Genomic DNA, 19,142 nt, shown 5'->3' with positions numbered 1-19,142 from the left:
AAAAGCACAAAGAGGTCTGCAGTTCATCTGGAGGGCTGGTGTTTGAATATAAGGGCCTGACACCCTTTCCCTAAGACACCCTTTCCCTAAAGTCCTCTTGTCTGTAGGGTGAACCCAGCCCCAGCTGCGGCCTGCTTCTGTCCCTCTCTGAGTGCCCCACGGCCTCCAACATAGCCTAACCCCAGGAAACAGAGGCAAAGGGCAGCGAACTCACCCTCTGAGTCTGTGATCTGGATACATCCCTTCAGGATTCACTGCCGTAAGCATCTCTTACTTACATTAGTCATGGCTGAAGGGCTGCCTGTCAACTCTGCTCACTGTATTACTATTTGTCTGTTGGCATCTCCAGGACGGACACTTCCTCCTAAAGCTTTCTCTAGACATTTTCCCATCGAAACCATACATAGAGATTGTCAGTCCTGATTGATTCAATTTGCCAACTCCTAAGTCCAACACAGAACAGACAAGTTTACTATAGAGCAGCCGAGAACAGTGGAAACTTACTTGTATAAACTGATGGTGGGTTCAACGGCCAACATAACGAAGGGGGCGACGGTATAAGAGACGGCCAGCTGAGTGGCAGCCCAGGTGACTATGTCGTAAACAACCTTGAGGGCTTTTGAAGAAAGGAAGTAATGTCTGTAGTTGTTCCTCACCTGCTCACCAAGGAAGTCATGGTGGATGGGGGGCGGGATACAAAAAAATAGAAACTTTTACTCCATGCATGCAGGTAATACCCCTCAGGAACATAGGAGGTAAAAACTACCAACCATCTGAGTTCTATTTTCAACGAAAAATACCACTGTGGCTTTTCTTATTATTAAAAAAATGTAAGTTCATTCACTGTAGAAAAATGTTTAAGGAGCTAGGCAGAATCAGATTTTTTTTTCCTTTAATATCTCCCAGAGAAAAGCACTGTTGAAAAACTCAGCACGTACCTTCCAAGTCCTTTTAGATTCATATATCCATATTTACGTTTCCAGTGGCGTCAACATATGTTTAGCCTGTTTTTTCATTTAGTAGCATGGCATGAATGTTTTTCCATGTCATTAAATATTCATCTGATACAATTTTCATTATGGGAAAGTTAGTCTCCTATCCCCTGCTATTGTAAACAATTCTGTAATGTATACTCTTGTAGAAAAGTCTCTGCCCTGTTTCCTAATTATTTCCTCTGAATAACAGTAATAATATAATAGTATAATAACATGAGCTACTATTTATTGAGTGCTTACTGTGTGCCAAGCCTGTGCGAATTCCTTACGGGTATCATCTCTGTTGACTCTCCCGGGACACAGGCCTATCACGTAAGCATCAGTATGCCTATTTTCCAGACAAGGAAACAACATTCTTTGAGATGGAAAATGCTGGGTCAAAGGATACTCATTTGTAGGTCTTTTGACACAGATTTGGCTCCAGAAAGACACCTAATTTCCAGATGCCAGAACCAAAGACAGAGCTGCAACAACGGCTGTGTTACAGGTAGGTCAGCCTCAAATCAGGAAAGACTTCCTAGGGCTGCCTGGGAAGCCGAGGGCACCTCCTAGGCTCTAAGTTCCTCAGGACAGAGGCTAGAGGTCCATCTGTGGGCAGTACTGAAAAGCATGTAAGAGATTTTACTAGGTAACTTCCTGGGCCTGAGACACTTCATGACTGTTTGAGTTCATTCTCCTTTTGGAAAAAAAAATGGAAATACTGTTCTATCAACCCTCTCCCCTCCATCCCTTACCTAACTTATTTGTGAAAAACATTTCCAGGTCACCCAAGAGGCTTTACATAAGTTAATCCTTTTATACCCACTGAAATCAACTAAAGACAGCTTCAGAAATAATACTCTGAAAGTATTAACAAAATTCTGGCCTTTGTTCAAGCTTGTCCTCCCATCTGTTTTTCAGTTTTGTGATCCAAGTCAGTATATGTACGGGAGAAAAGAAAATGTCTTCTGTTTTCAATGCACAAATATGTAAAATATGTACTTTAAAGTGTGCTAATCAGGATAATCAATTATCCATCTTGTTCACACATGTATCCCCACAAACCTTCTTCTAACTAAAATAGAAATTCCATGAGGAACTTTTGTTCACTGCAATAGCCCAGCACCTACTAGCATATAGTAGGGCTCCTGAAATATTAATAGAACAGATGAATTCAAGAATCAGTGAATAGCTAAAAGAAATGGAAAAGAATTCCCACTCTACCTGTCTCTCCATTTAACAAATATGAAGAAGTTATCCATTTCTATTCCCAGCACTAGACCAGGAGCAGGGGCGCCACATGTGTTCTACTCTCCATTTTTTCTCCAGTACCCATCACAGTACTTGGCACGTACTAGGCACTCAATAAATATATTTTTAAGATAAAAAAAAAGAACGAGTGAATAGCTGTGCTGGGGCTCCTAGATCCACATCTAAAAGTACAGCTCAACAAATCTCATTAAAAGCTCTTGGCACCTGAATAAGGAATGCCACAATCATTATCAAGTACTGAAATGAAATAAAATTCAAAGCTCTGTATTTGACAGAATACAGTGAATTGTAATTACTTATATACATGTTCATCTCATTCTTTGAGAGCAGGCATATTTTTTAATTCTGTTATTATTCTTGCTCTACAGCCAGCAAATGGCAGGAACAGTCTAGGACAAACTGAAGGCTACCCCCAAAACCTAGAGAAACAAATTTATCAAATTCACAAAGGACTTTACACAAACTAATTTAATTGGATCCAACATGAGGGCTGAGAGCAATCTTTAAGAGAACAGTTCCTATGGCTGCAATTTTTCCGGTTGCTCTGAAACCAAATTATTTTTAGGTGTAGGATAATGAAAAGAGAAATTAAGTAGAGTGTAAGCAAGATGAAGTTTTACAGAGCCCACGTTAATAATCATTGTCACCTGTAATTAGTAGACTGTATGTTTACAGCCTTCAATGATTAAACGTTTTCATCTCTTAAGGCACTAAACATTGTTCCCAAGGTCCTTTTGTTTTGCAAACCCCCCTGCAAGTAATACGAAAATGCTTAACCATTTTATGACCATAAGTTCCAATATATTTAAGTATTTCTCTAATGGGAAGACTTTTGTTGACCATCACCCCCAACACCACTTCTGCTGGGACCTAAAGGACAAACCCACAGGCATCCGATTACTAAGGAAAAGACCCCACAGCCAAAGGGAGCTTACCGTTCTGGCTGCTAGCGTGACAAGGATTCCAGTTAAGAAGGTAAAGTAGTATCCAGGGTAGACACCATGCCACAAGGCAGACAGGATGAAGGTTAGCACTGTGGGGTGCCAGGGAACCCGCTCATAGCACACTCTGTGAAGACAGGAAGGTACAACGGGCCATAGGTCAAACATACCAGAAACTTCCGCCTACACCTGCATCATTTTGGAACCAATCATGCAGAAATCATTTGATCCAATATTGATGGCACGCCTGCCTCACCCTTTTCAGGCACTTGCAGTGCAATCCAAGCAGCTTTGAGCTCTAGTTTTCTTAAACACTCCCAGATGGGCCATTCACACAGTCCAATCCCTTTGTAAGATGCATGAATGTTTAACCTCCATAGGACTAAATGACCTGGACCCCATCACACAATATCTAATAAAAGAGTGGTCGCTTTTCCCCAATGAGAGCTCCTGCCTTATAGAAGCTTATTCCACCAATGGCCTAATCGACCAGGGATACTTATGGATAAATAAGTGCCATTGGCACTAAAACTTTTAGAATCAGGGTCTTTAGAAGTGAGATCCTTATTTCGTCTAAATTAATTTACTTTTCCACACTGGCCCCAATGTCATCTAACTCATCAACACTGCAGCCTTCTCATCTCTCTTGGCCATGACTCCACAGAATCAATGTGTCAGTTATATGGCTTCTTCAGTCCTCAGTATCTATTGGATTCCAATCCATGAATTTGCCTTAAAGAGTGAGGACATCCTAAGAATCTAGAAACTGTCAGCAAATACCCTGGAGATCTTTGGCATCTTGGCTGTTTATTAAAACAACGTGAAAGGGGACTTCCTGCCAAATTCAGTCCACGGATTGCCAGTGGCACCACAGGAGCAGAACTACATGGCTTCCTAAATGAGAGGGCCCAGATGAAAAGTAAAACAGAAATCCCAACAGTTAATACCAATCCAGCCTGCAAGTTAAACCCAAACTAAGGACTATGGCTCTCTCTTCATAGGAAGAAAGGGAATGCATTTGAGGAAAGAAACACAGGATGGGACTCCATTTGTAATGTTCCTTTTTGAAATGAGAGGTAGTTTGCATGGGTATTTGTTTCTTACCCTCCGTATCTCTTTGTATGAATGAAATATTCCACTTTCTAAAATGATTTTTAAATAGTTTTTTTTTTCATTTTTTATGTGCCCACATGTATGTTCAGTCACATAAAAAATGTTTATGTAGAACAAACTCCTCGTGGAGACTGTAGGACTCTCCATACATTGGGATTATTCAATATACAGAAAGAGGTTTATGCTAAAATGACTTGCAAAATGAATAGCAATAACATTAGGGGCAAATTTTCAAAAACTGCATGTTCAGAGTAGTTGCATGAGTTTACTTTGTTGGAATTATTATACATTGTCTCTTCTTTTACCCCGATGTTTTAACTGATGAAAAGTGCTACTTATCAAAATCAGCAGAACCAACAGCTTAATATTTTTATACTCTCCCTGCACTCATGTGATAGGAATATTCACGAGCTCAAGTCTGCCACTTCAAGGATAGCATATCGTTAGTTCCACAATAACTAATGTTTCTAATTTTGGAATGTGTAGAAAAACAAAAGGACAGAGAAACAACAAAAATACAAAGTTGAAAAGCATAAGCATTTGGGGCACCATAAAGCTTTCAATACGGGGGATAAAATAAACACAGCAATCTTCAGTGATCTGATGCTGACACTGACTTTCCATGACATCTGAGCAATAGGCTCTCCTCTAGATAAGAGGCAGCACATCATAGAGCTTAAGAGCCTGGCTCTGGAGAGACACTCATATCTATTATCTATGAGATATGGGCTCATATCTATTGCTCATAAGCTGTGTGACTTTGGGCAAGTTACATAACCCCTCTGTGCCTCACTTTCCTCATCTGTAAAATGGGGATAATAATTACCAACACCTCATGGGATTGTTATGAGGATTAAATGAGTACCTGGTACACAGTAATGGCAGTATGAAGTATTTGGTACAGTAAAATAAATATGCTACATTGTGACCTTCTCAAATTACTGTATTTCTACTTTTTCATTTACACAGCATAGATGTTAATACCGAACACAAGTGTCAGATGAGGTTACCACTGGCAGACTATCGCTGTTCATCTAATGACACCCATCTAAACATATCCCAGTGCCGTGAGTAATGAGGTCGTTTTTGGTTTCCTTACCGCTTTAGCCAAGTAGCTGTCTGAATATTCCAGTTTTCTAAGTACATTCTGAAACTTGTGGCAGTCTAGAAAGGAGAAAATAACACCTATCATTAGCTTTAAAAATACCCCAAGAAATGGAAAGTCCTCCCCAGAATTCCCCTGGCGGCAGATGAGACGTGCTATTCCAACAGTGAGTACTGACTCAGGAGCAGATCTGCTGTTCCATCACACACAGTCAAATTTTCGGGGGTTTATAAGATTTACTTTGCAACTAAAACTTGGCTCACAAAGTCTCAATTTTTCTCAATCTATTTTCAAATTATAGGACGACTGAAGGAATGTTTTGTAGGTTTTCCTTCCATTCTGGTGAAACACAAAATTTAAGTCATCTGAATTTTAAAACTAAATACTCTAAAATGGGATTTGCCACCGGAAAAGTTTCATCATGTGAATTTAGCGCCTTTACGGAGACGGCTTGAATTTAATTGTCATCTTTTCATTCTGTGGCCATCTGTAAACCAGGTCAGTCTGGTGAAGTTATTCTACAAATAGCACAGGTTCAAATGCTTCCAATTGTATCTAGAATAGTAAGGAGATTTTATGTAGGAAGGAGTCACAATACAGAAAAGGAAACAGATATCACCCAACTGGCAATGATGCAGGTAAATCAACCAGTGAGAAAGAGAGAATCCAAAATAAGTCATCAACTGGGTTTTCTCATTCAAAAGAAAAAAGAAGAAAAAAAGGCTTAATAAAGGCTGGTGGTAGAAAGCATGAAGCAAACATTTAAGAACCAGAATTCCTAACAAAGTTGCAAAGTGCAAATGTCACTGTTTTCTGTTTCAACCGTAATAAAATCTTAGGCCACACACTGGCCTGATGTAATATATTTGGAAGGAAGGGAGAGAGATATCAGACCAATGATGGACGGACAGACAGACTTCTGTACTATGAGTTTTTAATGTCAAAACCCTACGGAGTTTTATTTATCCATTTAGACACCTTCTATGGCTGATAAAATGCTATACACACAGCTTCAAGATGCCTTAAATAAGTCGGACTTCCTTGGTATCCTTTAGCTCCTTGCTCTATATCAACTTTATTGGAAATACAAACTTTCTCCTTCTGGTTTTCTTTTACAATAAATACATAACTCAGCCCTTTACCCAGAACACAGGTCCCCTGAAGGCCTAGTTTCCACCAAATGTGGGTGGCAGGTGGTCAGTCTCCACATCCCGGGTTTCCTGCCCTATATGGCATCCCCTTTCTGCCCAAACTTTCCAGTGGCACTCTGCCTGCCCTGTGGCAGGTGGAAAATCAACCACCAGCAACCATAAGTCACGTGGCTGGAGAACCAACACTTTGGTATGTTGAGAATCATGCCCTTCCTCCCAACCAGCTGCCAGGAGGAAAAGGACCCAAGACTTGGCATTCCTTTCAGCTCCGAGGGATGACAATGCCAAGGGAACCAAGAAGGATGGGGCCCCAGAGAGACCACCTCTAGAGACGGAAACATATCCAGAACTGTGGTCCAAGAACAAAGCCAGCGAAAAAGAAAAACCACGCTAATTCTAGTGGCCTAAAAGCTGTGCACCAGTTACAATTCTTAAAAGCGAACGCATTACAAATGTTTCCAAAGGAACCACCAAGAACACTGGCAATGCTGAAATCTAAATACAACTGCTAGTCTGTACCCTTGACTGAGGAAAGGAGAATGTGAACAAGAGAAAATGATATCTGTACTTTCTAGTTGACAGAACAGGAATGTAAGCAACAAAAAGATTTTCCTGGCTCTTTTTCAGATTTTTCGTGTGTTGTTACTACTTGAACCATTAATACTGCCAAGAAAGTAGGCACCTTAAAAGAAAAGAAAAAAAAAAAAAAAGGAAAGAAGTTCCAAGATACAAAATGTCCCCGAGCCTGCTGGAGCCAGCATTTCCTGATAGCAGCTTTTCCTCGCACACTGATGATAAACTTCTATGGATACCACACTCATAGCAAACCATCTGCTTTATTCACAATGGCAGCTTGATTCAAAACCATGATAAACTCACCTCAATTTTCCAGATGTTTAGGTTAGAAAGCAGATCCCAACAGAAATTTCCATTCTTATCCACTCCGCTGAACCCAAAGCCAGCTGCGTTATTCACTGCGTCAGCTATGGTTTTTAAAACAACACATTAGGATGTGGAACAAAAGTCACATTGCTGCTTTAAAAGATACTAAATGTCTGTCTAGCTTTAAGATGAAGAGAGAGAGTTTCCTTGGAAAAGAAACCAAAATAAATTTAAAGGACCTGGCACCATTATGAATCAGTTTGGGCTCTCGGGTGACCTCAACTTTTATTCATTTTTATTCATTCACTAGCATTTAGTGAGCACTAAGTAAGTAAGAAGGAAGGTGCTAGATGCTCACAGAATGCAAAATGAAAAAAAGAGAAATGAAGAAGCAAAACAAAGAAACAGGAAGATTTAGTGACCAACTGGATATAAGGGGAGAAAGGGAAAAAGGTGAAAATACATATAAGCTCAGAGACCAGAAGGTATAGGGGACTCTGTCCAAGAGCCGTCATTAAAGATGGCGGGACACAGGCTGATATCATTATATCAGGAGGAGAACCAGCTCTGAAAGAGAAACTGGAGCTCATTCTGGACATGTTAAGCATGACATGCCAGTAGGATATCAGTTGGGGCAGCCAAGATACAGTTAGAAAAATTTAGAACCTAAGGAAAAGAACGGTTCTAGAGATGTGAATTTGGGACCAGCTGCCATAGAGGCCACATGTGGACACAATGACCAAAGCCACCCTACCCACAAAGTCAGTCCAAAAGCTCCTGTGTCCACCGTTATGTCACTTCACTGAACTCTATGAAAATGCCCCCCTGCTGTATTTCAGTTCTACTCAATTCCTTAATGAAATTTTTTACACTCAAAAAGAGATCTGATGAAATCAACACAGTTGTACTATGATAGCCAAGAGGCTAATTTTTTCTCTTCACTTATCTTCTTTCAAGTTCAGTCTGTTAGAATATTTTCCTAAGAAAAATAAACTAATGAAATTTTAAAGTCTGAGATCTGGGGGAGAGCTCAGAGAAACCTTTCCTTCGCTAGTTCTGTTCATTCCATTTCTATGGGAGTTCAGGTCCAACTCAAGCTGGACTTCTGAAGAAAAATCACCCGCTCTAAGTATGCCTCCTTTCCTTTTCGGCATCGTTGATGATTTAATATCGCTTATCTTATTCTTAGCTTCACTGTAAAATGATCTGGTTTCTTTTAGAAGAAAGGAGGAAAAGTACCGAGTCCTAATATGTCTTTCTCCCAAGCCGACCGGAGGGAAACTCAGTGGAAAAGAAAAAGAGAACAAAGGCAGAGTGTACCAGCTAAGAAACCAAGAGTTTTAAAATGTGTGGGCACAAACTGTGAATGACAGAAATAAACTAAACCAGGAGAGGACAAGCCCTTGAGGGTTGTGTTGACAACTAAAAACAGGGCTGGGCTGACCATGCTGGGACCAGCATGGCAACCCAGGAATTCCCTCTCCCATCTCCAGCCTCAGATCTAAAAAAAAGAAGAAGAATGACTTTTTTTTTTTGGTCCTTACTATTTTCCCAGGATTCTGTAAAGCATTCCACAGACATTTCTCATTTAATCACACCATTGTGAGCAAGGTGGTGGTTCAGGGTGGGAATGACAGCTCTCCTGGGTTCCCTTCTCCACTTGGGAACAGGGTCAATTCACAGCCTTGGGAGAGTTGTCTAACTTCTAGAAACCTATTCCCCTGCATAGAAAATGGATGTAATAACAGTACCCATTTTAAAGGGATGTTGAAAGGATTAAACCAAATTGAATATATGTAGAGTGCCTAACACAGGGCCTGGCCCAAGTCAGCACTCAAGAATGGTTAGCTGCCACCATTACTATCATTATTTATTACCACACCCATCTTGCTATTAAGAAGATTAAAGCTTAGTAATGTTACCACCTGAGTGATCTTAATGTTAAACAGTGCCAGAATCTGAATACTGGAACTCTGGGTTCCACAGCCTCAGTGGCTAGGAGTCGTCTGAAAGATAAATGTAAGAACCAGGAGTGGTGACTCTCCGAACTGCTGCATTTAGAGGAGGTCAGAACTCCCTGCTCCCCTGAGCGCATTCTGCTACCCTGTATCCAAGACTGGCTTTTGCTTTAGAGCAGTTAGAGGTTCTAATTTCACCAGTCTAAAACTGGCTTCGCTTGCATCGTACACGGCTCTAACATATGACTGAAGATAAATTCATTTAGACACCCACATTTTGGAATCTGTGATCTTTAGAACACAGCCTGGGCTAAAATTGAGTCTCACTCATTAGTACTAATTAGTAGAAGAAAAACAACCAAGCAGCCTCCCATGCTAAGTCCAAAGAAAATAGCTGTACTCTTTCAATAGAAACGGTAACTAGAATTAGGGTTACACAGTGCAACTCTGCTGAGATTCATCAAGAGGCCAGCTTTAAGGATTCAATTTATAATCATGTATTATTAGTATATCAATTCTATGTAAATGGTGTTTGAAAGGTCTGGATAAAACAATTATTCAGTTAGGCAGTTTAAACATTCCCTGTTACACTCTTCATTGCTCCTTTACTCATAAATAATACAAAGCTTAATTTCAGACCAGCCCATGCGATCTAAACTACAACAAACTTCAAACTGAGGCCAAAGTAATGAAGTGTTTCTATGGAAGCCACGAGAAACAATAAAGAAAGGGCAGTGGGGGAGAACAGACAAAGAGGTAAGTCCACAGAGAAAGCTGTCCATGGAAAGGGTCACTCCTCTATTCCAAATATCTGGGGTCACTCCGCAACGAGCAGACTGATGGCAGACACCCCTGTGCCCTGTAAGCCCCTCCCCACCCAGGTCCCCGCCAGCACAACCCACCTCGTGTTAGACTTTCCCTATGAGACTACGGCATGGCCTTTCTTTCCTCCTTAAATCAGGAGCTGCTTTACTCCAGAAGCCAGCCCATAAGCCCTGGGATACAGAATATGGCAGTGGGAAGGGGAGGGAGAGGGGAAAAGAAAAGGAGGAAAAGTGAAGAAGTAGAGGTTAGGAAAGGAGTGAGATTCTATTACACACACACACACACACACACACACACTCTCTCTCTCTCTCTCTTTCTCTCTCTCTCTCTCTCTCTCTCTCTCTCTCAAGGTTGGAGCAAAGCAAAAACTCTACTTCACATACAAAAATATGCCCAGTATTCCATCCATAGTAGGCCTAATGCCTACCTATGAAGGAAATTATTTTTCAATAATAAAGCATCTGCAGAAAAAGGAATCAGATACACGGAGACTCTGGAAGCCCCTCCCCCAAGGACCAGTCCATATACATCATCCCCTCTGTAATCCTACCACTGGGGCAGCTCTTGACGTGTATTGCCTGGTTGGTGTACACGTCTGTGTCCTCACAGACTGTAACGGTCTTGAGGGCTGAGATAGCTTACTCACCTTTGAGTTCCTCATAGCACACAGACTGGTACTCCACAAAAAAAAACTCCTTGAATTAAACTGAATGGGACCAGAAACAAAATTTCCCCCGTGGCAAATTTTGGAAAAGCTCTGAAGTCTCTCTCTGGTCAAGCATACTGCGCTAGACTGAACATTGTGACCTTTAAAAATAATTTGGACCAGGAGCAGGGAAGAAAGAGGAATGGGGGGGGGTTATTCCTTTGTTTAATGGACAGTTTCTGTTTCAGGAAAAGGTCTGGAGATGGATGGTGGCGACGATGGTTGCACAACACTGCAAATGAACTTAATGCCATTAAACCGAACACTAAAGATGGTTAAAATGGCAACTTTTACATTATGTATATTTTACCGTAATAAAAATAATAAATGAAAAAAACCAGTAGCTACGAACTTGATTTGGGGGCTATAAACGTGGAGCATGAAATGAGAGAAGAGAACTCAATTATTTAAGTGCTGTGCCCTTATGAAATATGGACTAAGCACTGGGAACTGAGTTTAATAATCTATTTGGCTTCATAAACCAAGTCACTGTTCCCTGACATCAAGCCCCAGGTCACTGGCAGCTAAGGTGTTAAACTTCCATTCCTGAAAGGGTTCCAAATAGATACGGTTACCATGCCTTATCAGAATACTTGACCATTCTTGGTAAGTAAACAGAAGGTTTATTGCTCACTTTAGCAAAGGTTTCAACTTTTCTGGTCTAAAATTATTTAAAAGGAAAGAGATGAAAACTTAATATTGACTAAAGATATCTCACAGGGGAAAAAAAAAGTGTGATAATACCAAATTAAGTTGAACTTTCTACCTTTAAAAAAAAAAGTCACTTGAAATCAGTTTCTTTCTAAGGTATAAAGCTTAACCAACAATTTCTTAAAGAAGTGTAACCTAAATGAGCACATGTGTTGATACAATTAAGTCAGTGTATATCCTGTATTACAGACAAGCCAGAAAAACTACCAGAAAGCCAGATCATTCTGGAATTTTCCCCTAACTTTCCAAGTAGGATTGGTAGAAGAAGCAGCTTCCAGGTTGTGACGTCTGTTAATAACAACAGCCGGGATTTCTTTCCTCCTTATCACAGATAATTGAGTTTATGGGTGGCGGGAAAGAAGAGGGTTACTCCGGAAGGTAGAAAGTGACCCTGGCTCAACTGCCTTCCATCATGCATTGGACTTTTTATAGATTAGCTGATCCAAATGCTGCCCTGGCCAAGCCATCCAAGGAGTGTCATTTTTCCCTCATTCATTTAGCACCCTCCAACAAACTCACCTAACGTCCAGGCAAAGTAATACTTGGGCTTCGAGGCTTGCATGACAACATATAAGTAGCAGAGTCGGGTCAGAAAGTTTGCTTTATGAACAAACCAGTCGTCAACCAGGCAGGTGACAGGGAAGGTCTTCGTAAGCGTCAAAAACAAAAGGAGAGACACCAAGGTCATGCACAATTTGTGTATCACGGCTCCCTGAAAATGGGGGGAAAAATGAGGTAACTATTCAGAAGACACGGGTATGAGGAAAACAATTTCAGCAAAGGCACATTGAGAACAAAGCCGTTTCAAAGCTGCTTTGGCAATATTCTCTAGAAGGAGTGGCAAAAGGCATTCTTCCTCAGGGCACGCGTTGGGTGATGGGCATTATGTGCTATATTTACATGCAGAATACACCTCTGACACCTGAGGGGGATGGATCTAAAACGAGAGAAAACTTTTACCGGCACATTCTACCAACAGTGGGCAGGTGGTTTTATTACCCAAAACATAAGGAAATCAGTAACATTACAGGGTGGCGATCTTCCATCAGAAAGAAAGAACCATTGGCCTTGCGGTCCTGCAGCCAGCAGAGCCAAGGAAATGGGTTTGAATCGCCAGCAAGGGGCACAGAGGCTTAGCTGGGAAGGATTATGTGCACATGACTACATGTCTGAGCCAGGACGTGGGCAGGTAGTAGAAAGCTTTAGAAAACCTTTCTGGTTGGTTTACATGTAGTCTGCTCTGGGGTTAAGCTATACAGAGGTTTTGAATTCCTCTGGATGGAATCGTTTTGCCTGGTTCCCCTGACATTCCAAACATCAACAGAATTATAGTTCCCAACTTTATAAAAACAGACTTCTTTTACTTGTAACATAGGGATAGCAGTAGCACCTCCCCCAGAGGGTGGCTTGGGGTTTCAGCGCGTGAATATTTACAAGGGGCTGAAAGCAGTGCGGGGCTCCCCGTTAAGTGCGCACCACGCTTAACTATGACGACACTGCTGAGGGGCCAGCAGCTTGTGTGCGCCAGCCCCTCCCATCCATGTGTCCTTAGCCAAAATGCAACCTTAACCGCTTCATGTTCTCTGGGCACAAAAAAATGCGAGAGTCTCCTTGGAGGGTGATGTGAAGACTCTCTAATAATGTTATTTTCCAAATTCAAGTATGTGAAACACAGCACTCCTGTGACAGATACTCCCTAGAAACACCAGTGGTTACTTTGATGTCTCCCAGCCACAGTGACCTCACTCCTAGATTATGTCAATAAAGCCGCTGGGGCTGAGACATCTAAGTAATCATAAAGTGCAGAGGACCCAAATGTGTCAAAACTCTCCAAAAATGCATGCTTTATTAATCAATCAATTAAATTTTCAAATACTTAATGTTGCCTGATGGTAGCACTTTAAAAATATTTAAATTATCCTCAATTTCTCCTTTTCCAATGTTCCCCATCCCTTCAATTAATTACAAATTTCCCTTAAATATAGGATATTTGATCTGGCTAAACAGCATATTTGTAAAGTTCAATGAATTAAGCGCACGTTGACTAACCGGAGGTTAATACACTTCAGATTAAAATTTAAATGTTTAAAAAAACCACCTAAACTCTCTCAAAGTCAATATGACCAAACTACAGGCATGCCGGTGTAAAACTGGTTTCCCTTGCCACAAAAGCAGGATTTGCAATAAAAAGCACATTTATTCTGGTCCCACTCTTTCCTCCTCCACCATTTATGACATAGTATCTCTTGGCTGTCTATGAATTTCTATTCATAAAGAGAAAACACTCATAAATTTGAATGTGTTAACAAGCACAGTCATAGGCACATTGTAGGCACTAAATATTGGCTGGTTGGCAAATGGGTTAATTGCTTCAATATTCCCAGCCAATGAGCTGTGAATTGGCTCTGTGAAATAAACATCTGTTGCTCCAACACAGAGAACTACTGCAACTAAACACCAATATTGATATTTTAAACAAACAGGGGGAAAATGTTACCAGCCAAGATTTCTGATAAACTGTTTGGCTTTTTAATTAGAACAATTAAAAGTGACAGTCAGCCCTGGCAGCAAAGCTCATTTTCTGGACCTCTGGGTAAATACTTGGCACTAAAAACTTACAGTGGGAGAAGGTTCTGGCAGGCTGTGGAAGCCTTTTTTCTTCCAGTTCACTTCCAGCAACTTCATGTGTGTATGTCTCCCCTCAATGAAGGCTATATACTCCTTGAAATTGTTACAAGGGCCTGCTATGACACTCATGAAGTTGAGAAGGTAGCTTACGTATTCCAAAAAGGAGGGTTTTGCTCTGCGAAAATAAAGTAAAAGGTTGAAGAGTCTTCAGTCTTTGATTTTTCGTTCATATCGCAAATATGCCGATCGTAAACACAGGTGTTGTCTCTGTGGGTTGTTAAACGCGGCATGATCTTTCCTTGTTCTGGTTCTTTAAAAATCCGTCCAAGGAGAAATCTAGTTGAAAGGAAGTTATTGAGGTGGGTGGCGCAGAGACGGCACAGCACTCCGTGGCGCCCTCTGCTGGCCACCCACAGCTATAAACGCGGAGGGCCAGGAGTGGGCCAAAGGCAACCCTGAGGCTGGGAAATGCTCTTTCTCAACAACAACCTTGGCTGTCTGTGTACCAGAGAAAATGAAGGTACTGAACATAAGGCAAGGTGGGAACCCGACCTAACGGGAGTTGGTTGAGATGCTTTGAAATGGGAAAGCTCCCTCCCAACTGCCAAAATAAATACAAAACAAATGATGGGTAGAACCAGTTTCCACTTGAGGCCACACAAACTACAGCTGTAACAGCCTCTTGTCTGCTATGGCAACCAGGCACGAGGTCCCGGACAACGGACAAGGGAAGTGGCGGGAAAAAATTTTCTAGAGACCAGTTCTGTCTAGTGTTTTAAGGGCCTTTGAAAGGGCATGCTCTTCAAGTAGGACAGAATTGTGGGGAAAGGCTTCCTCAGATGCCATTGCTAACCAGTCACTGGAATAATGCCCTATAGCACTTACACCCCCATGATGCTTAGCAAAGAACTTGGTTCACTGGACTCTTCCAATGGTAACTTTCTACATTGCTTCCAAGTCCCAATTTCTTAATGAAGGAATGAAGCTGGGACCCTCTCTTACATATCCCAGTTATTTCCCGCTACTCTCTGGTAGGAACCCTCCACCATGGCTGCATCACTCTTCCCCATGTGCTACCCCATAAGCCATTTCTGCTCCTCTGTCAGCGTTATTCTCCTACTTTAGACGGCCTCCCTTCCTCTCCGATACCCATCCTCTTTCTACTACATATCAACACTGGCCAAAGACCACCTTCAGCTTCCTCCTTCATCCTATTCTCCAGCCCATATTTCTCTCTCCAACCCCACATCCTATCTTTTTTCATGCCAGCATAATCATACTGATAGGCACTGATAATTAACTGTTTCTTGGCAACCCTCCGACACATGCCCAATAAAAATAATTTTGGAATAAAGAGAACAACCCCACTGAAGGAGAATCCTGTAAAACTAACAAAATACAGAGCCATTTACCCTTTGATCTAGCACTCTCAGTTCTGGGAATCTATCCCACAGCTATACCCAAACCCATTTAAAATGACCGATGAACAAGGTTATCATGGCTTACCGTTTAGAAGAGCCAAAGACTGGTAGACAACCCAAGTGTCCATCAATAGCAGATTCATTCAATAAACAACATTAAGGAAGATCTCTGCATACTGATACCCAAGGGGCTCAAGAATATATTGTCAAACTTACTTTACAGCAAGCCGACGTTGCTCAGTGGAAAGATCTTCAGCCTTTCGACCTAATCCTATGAAAAGAAATATTGAGAAATGAGAAGTTTTAAGTGAAGTAGATAACTTAATCCTTAAAGAGGCTTATAAAAACTCATGTGAAAGAAGTGATTCGTTTTTGTTTCATCAATCATAAACAGTCCCCGTTCTCCATTTTTTTCAATGGATCAAGGGGCTGCCTGTAAGGACACGTGTGAGGAGGAAAGTCTCTATAGGTTATGAAGAGGGGAGAATTCAGAGGTTACCCCGATTTAATTCACACAGTATGAACATGGATCCCAGAGAACCCTTCACACCTCATACACTCCTTACCACGCTGTATACGTTTTCATTGCTCCATGAGAGACATAAGCCTGCCTTTGCAGCCAGCACCTGCCTAACTGCCTTCCTGATTATGCTGGGTGCAGATACCTGGTATAAGCTGGGAATGCGATGGAATGGATGGGGAAAGGAATAGGGGACTTTCCTCTTCCAAAAAAAACAGGAAACGTAACCCTGAATGCACGGAAAACACAAAAGAATTAACAAGAGGTTTTTCTTCTTTTAAAACTCATCCATGCCAGAAAAACTCCCAACCAAATCACATTTGTGCTTCCTATAAAATCTGTATGTTAACTGATAGTCAAGGAAACCGAACTGTCATCTTAAGAGCAGAAGAAGTCGACTTTAAAACTGTGTATTCAGCTAAGACTGATTAGGGTTACCGACCATCAAGGCAACTCAAAAACATGCCTAAGAGAAGGCAGAGTGTTTCTGGAATTTACTTGTTCCTCCCACACACAAGAAAAAAAAAAGAAAAAGGCAAATAAACATTTTGCTGCATGTAAGGGATGTAGAATGCTTTGAAAAGTAAATTTAGGCAAAAATCCTGTGTATTAAAAACAAAACAAAACCAAGAAGCAATGTTAATAAAAGAAAAAAAATCACACTCACTTTTTTCTAAGATCTCATCAAAGAGTACAGCTCTGGCAATCCCAGGAATTGAACTGATTTTAGCTATTGACTTACGGTGCTAATGTGAGTCTATAACAACTACCAAATGGTTTTCAGGTACAAAAATATTGACCAAATCACCCCATTTTGCCCAGGACTTTGCCAATGTGGGCACTAAAAATCTCATATCCTGGGAAACTTCTGGGTTCTGGGCAAACCAGGACAGTTGCTCACCCCAGAAAGACTCCATCCTCAGAATAAAATTACTCAGTTCTCTACAGAATGACTAAATCACCAAGTATGAACTAGGAATAAACAGGGTCAAAACGAAATTAAATCAGCTCCCCAGATGGAAGGAAAAACAGGAAGACTCGCTAGCAGAGACTAAATCTTCCCAACCCGCCAACACATAAAGAAATTTCAACAGTCGCAAAGCATTTGCTAGAGCCGTACAAATCCGCAGAAGATACCTTTACTAATTGCACCTGGCATCTCTTAAGCCCATATTGAAACCTTCCACATGGATGGAAGGGCCATCCTCCTTTCCTGGAACCCAGTATTAACAGTGGAAATAATCACACTTTCTGGCCATTATCAGGAAGGGCCTGAGCGAAGAAAATGTTCAGTTTTATATAAAGAAAAGATAATTTTTCTTCCCAGCTTTTTATAGGTTTGGGCTAATCTCATTAGATAATTTTCCAATCCCCTGCACCCCCAAAAAATGGTTAACTAGCCAATGCTGTTTAACATTTTATTACCTCATGAGCTTCTCAGAGATTAAACCAAAGAAAAAGGATTCCATTTCTTCTGAATGGATTGGGAAATGAAGGGCAGAGAGCACCACACATCAACTTAAATTTAAAACACTGTAACACTAAACAGAAAACCCACCATTCTCAATATAAACATTTTAGCCAAGACTATGGATTCAGCAGGGAAATGGTAAATAATAGCTGGGAAAGTAAAAAGCTATGATTAAAGTGGGCTGCAATTTTTTTTGCAAGATCTGCCAGCCCTTGTCTAACCTTTGAACTGTGTATACAGTAGAAAAGAAGAGCTCTGACGGTCAGGCTCACTCTTAGAACCAAAAGGAGGGCTGTTTTTCTCACCGTCATGAACTTGGAATGCCAAGGTTGTAATCTTCTGAGTGACAATCATCAAAGGCCTAAAAGGAAGATAGAAAACAATCAAGATTGGCAGGACTGCCACTGGAGAAAACATTTATTCCATTTCTGGGCATGGTAGTGTTTCATCTTGAAGATTATGAAATAAAATACAAAAATACAGAATTCAAACAATTGTTTTTCCCTTCCAAATCACTTTAAATAAGTAGATAGGCAACAGTGAACAAGAAGATCACCGGAGAAACTCCCTCTTGCGTTCTTACTCTAAGCTAAGTTCTAGGACCAGCCCTGCCAGCATCGCCTGGAGCTTGTCAGAAACATAGACTTTCACACTCCATTCCCACCCCAGAAAATGAGAACCTGTATTTTAACAAGATCTCCATGGAATTCAAATGCACATTTAAATGTAAGTAGCGCTGGTTTGGGAGGTGACCTAATCCAGTGCCCTGGTTCCACTTGGATGGATATGTACCTTGGCTTCTTCATGCGAATATGCTCTAACATGCTTTGTTCTATTTAAAGGCAATTCTTTCATTCACACATAGTAAAAGATACATTTGTAAAATGTAGCTGCCTGTAAATAAACCATTTAGTGACCAAAAAAGCACCAATCTTATTTTGAAAAAAGCCATCAAATACAAGCCTAAGAAGTGACACCCATGTCAACAAGCATGTCAAGATAATTCAGTGTATACCTATATCCCCATATATATGTATACATATAGCTGATTCACTTTGTTATACAGCAGAAACTAACACAACATTGTAAAGCAATTATGCTGCAATGAAGATGTTCAAAAAAAATCACACACACACAAAAAGATAATTCAATGGAAGCAATAGTATTTTCAACAAATAGCGATGGGACAACTAGATATCCACATAAAAAGCACACAAAAAGTAACTAATGGTTCAAAGACCTAAATGGAAGCGCTAAACTATAAAACTCTTAGAAGAAAACACAGGCATAAATCTTCATGACCTTAGATTTGGCTATGACTTCTTAGATGTAACACCAAAATCACAAGTAACAAAAGGAAAAGATAGATTAAATGGATATCATTAAAACTTAAAATTTTGTGCTTCAAAGGACACACACAATCAAGAAAGTGAAATTCACAGAATGCATGAAAATATGTGCAAA

At 40.8% G+C, this 19,142-nt stretch overlaps 1 protein-coding gene across 1 annotated transcript in view; it reads right to left on the bottom strand.

The window, feature by feature from the left end:
• MBOAT1 (membrane bound O-acyltransferase domain containing 1) overlaps positions 1-19,142 on the bottom strand; it is a 107,284-nt gene that overhangs the window by 11,905 nt on the left and 76,237 nt on the right. Inside the window, exons 5-12 of the mRNA XM_065885680.1 lie at positions 17,984-18,039; positions 15,904-15,958; positions 14,258-14,441; positions 12,158-12,350; positions 7,436-7,539; positions 5,400-5,464; positions 3,182-3,314; positions 505-656 (exon numbers count right to left, since the gene is read on the bottom strand). Coding sequence (XP_065741752.1) covers positions 505-656; positions 3,182-3,314; positions 5,400-5,464; positions 7,436-7,539; positions 12,158-12,350; positions 14,258-14,441; positions 15,904-15,958; positions 17,984-18,039 — 942 coding nt within the window. The remainder of the gene's footprint in view (positions 1-504; positions 657-3,181; positions 3,315-5,399; positions 5,465-7,435; positions 7,540-12,157; positions 12,351-14,257; positions 14,442-15,903; positions 15,959-17,983; positions 18,040-19,142) is intronic.

The sequence above is a fragment of the Phocoena phocoena genome, chromosome 10 (assembly GCF_963924675.1).
Source record: "Phocoena phocoena chromosome 10, mPhoPho1.1, whole genome shotgun sequence".
Taxonomy (NCBI): domain Eukaryota; kingdom Metazoa; phylum Chordata; class Mammalia; order Artiodactyla; family Phocoenidae; genus Phocoena; species Phocoena phocoena.
This window is presented reverse-complemented; position numbering and strand designations above follow the sequence as displayed.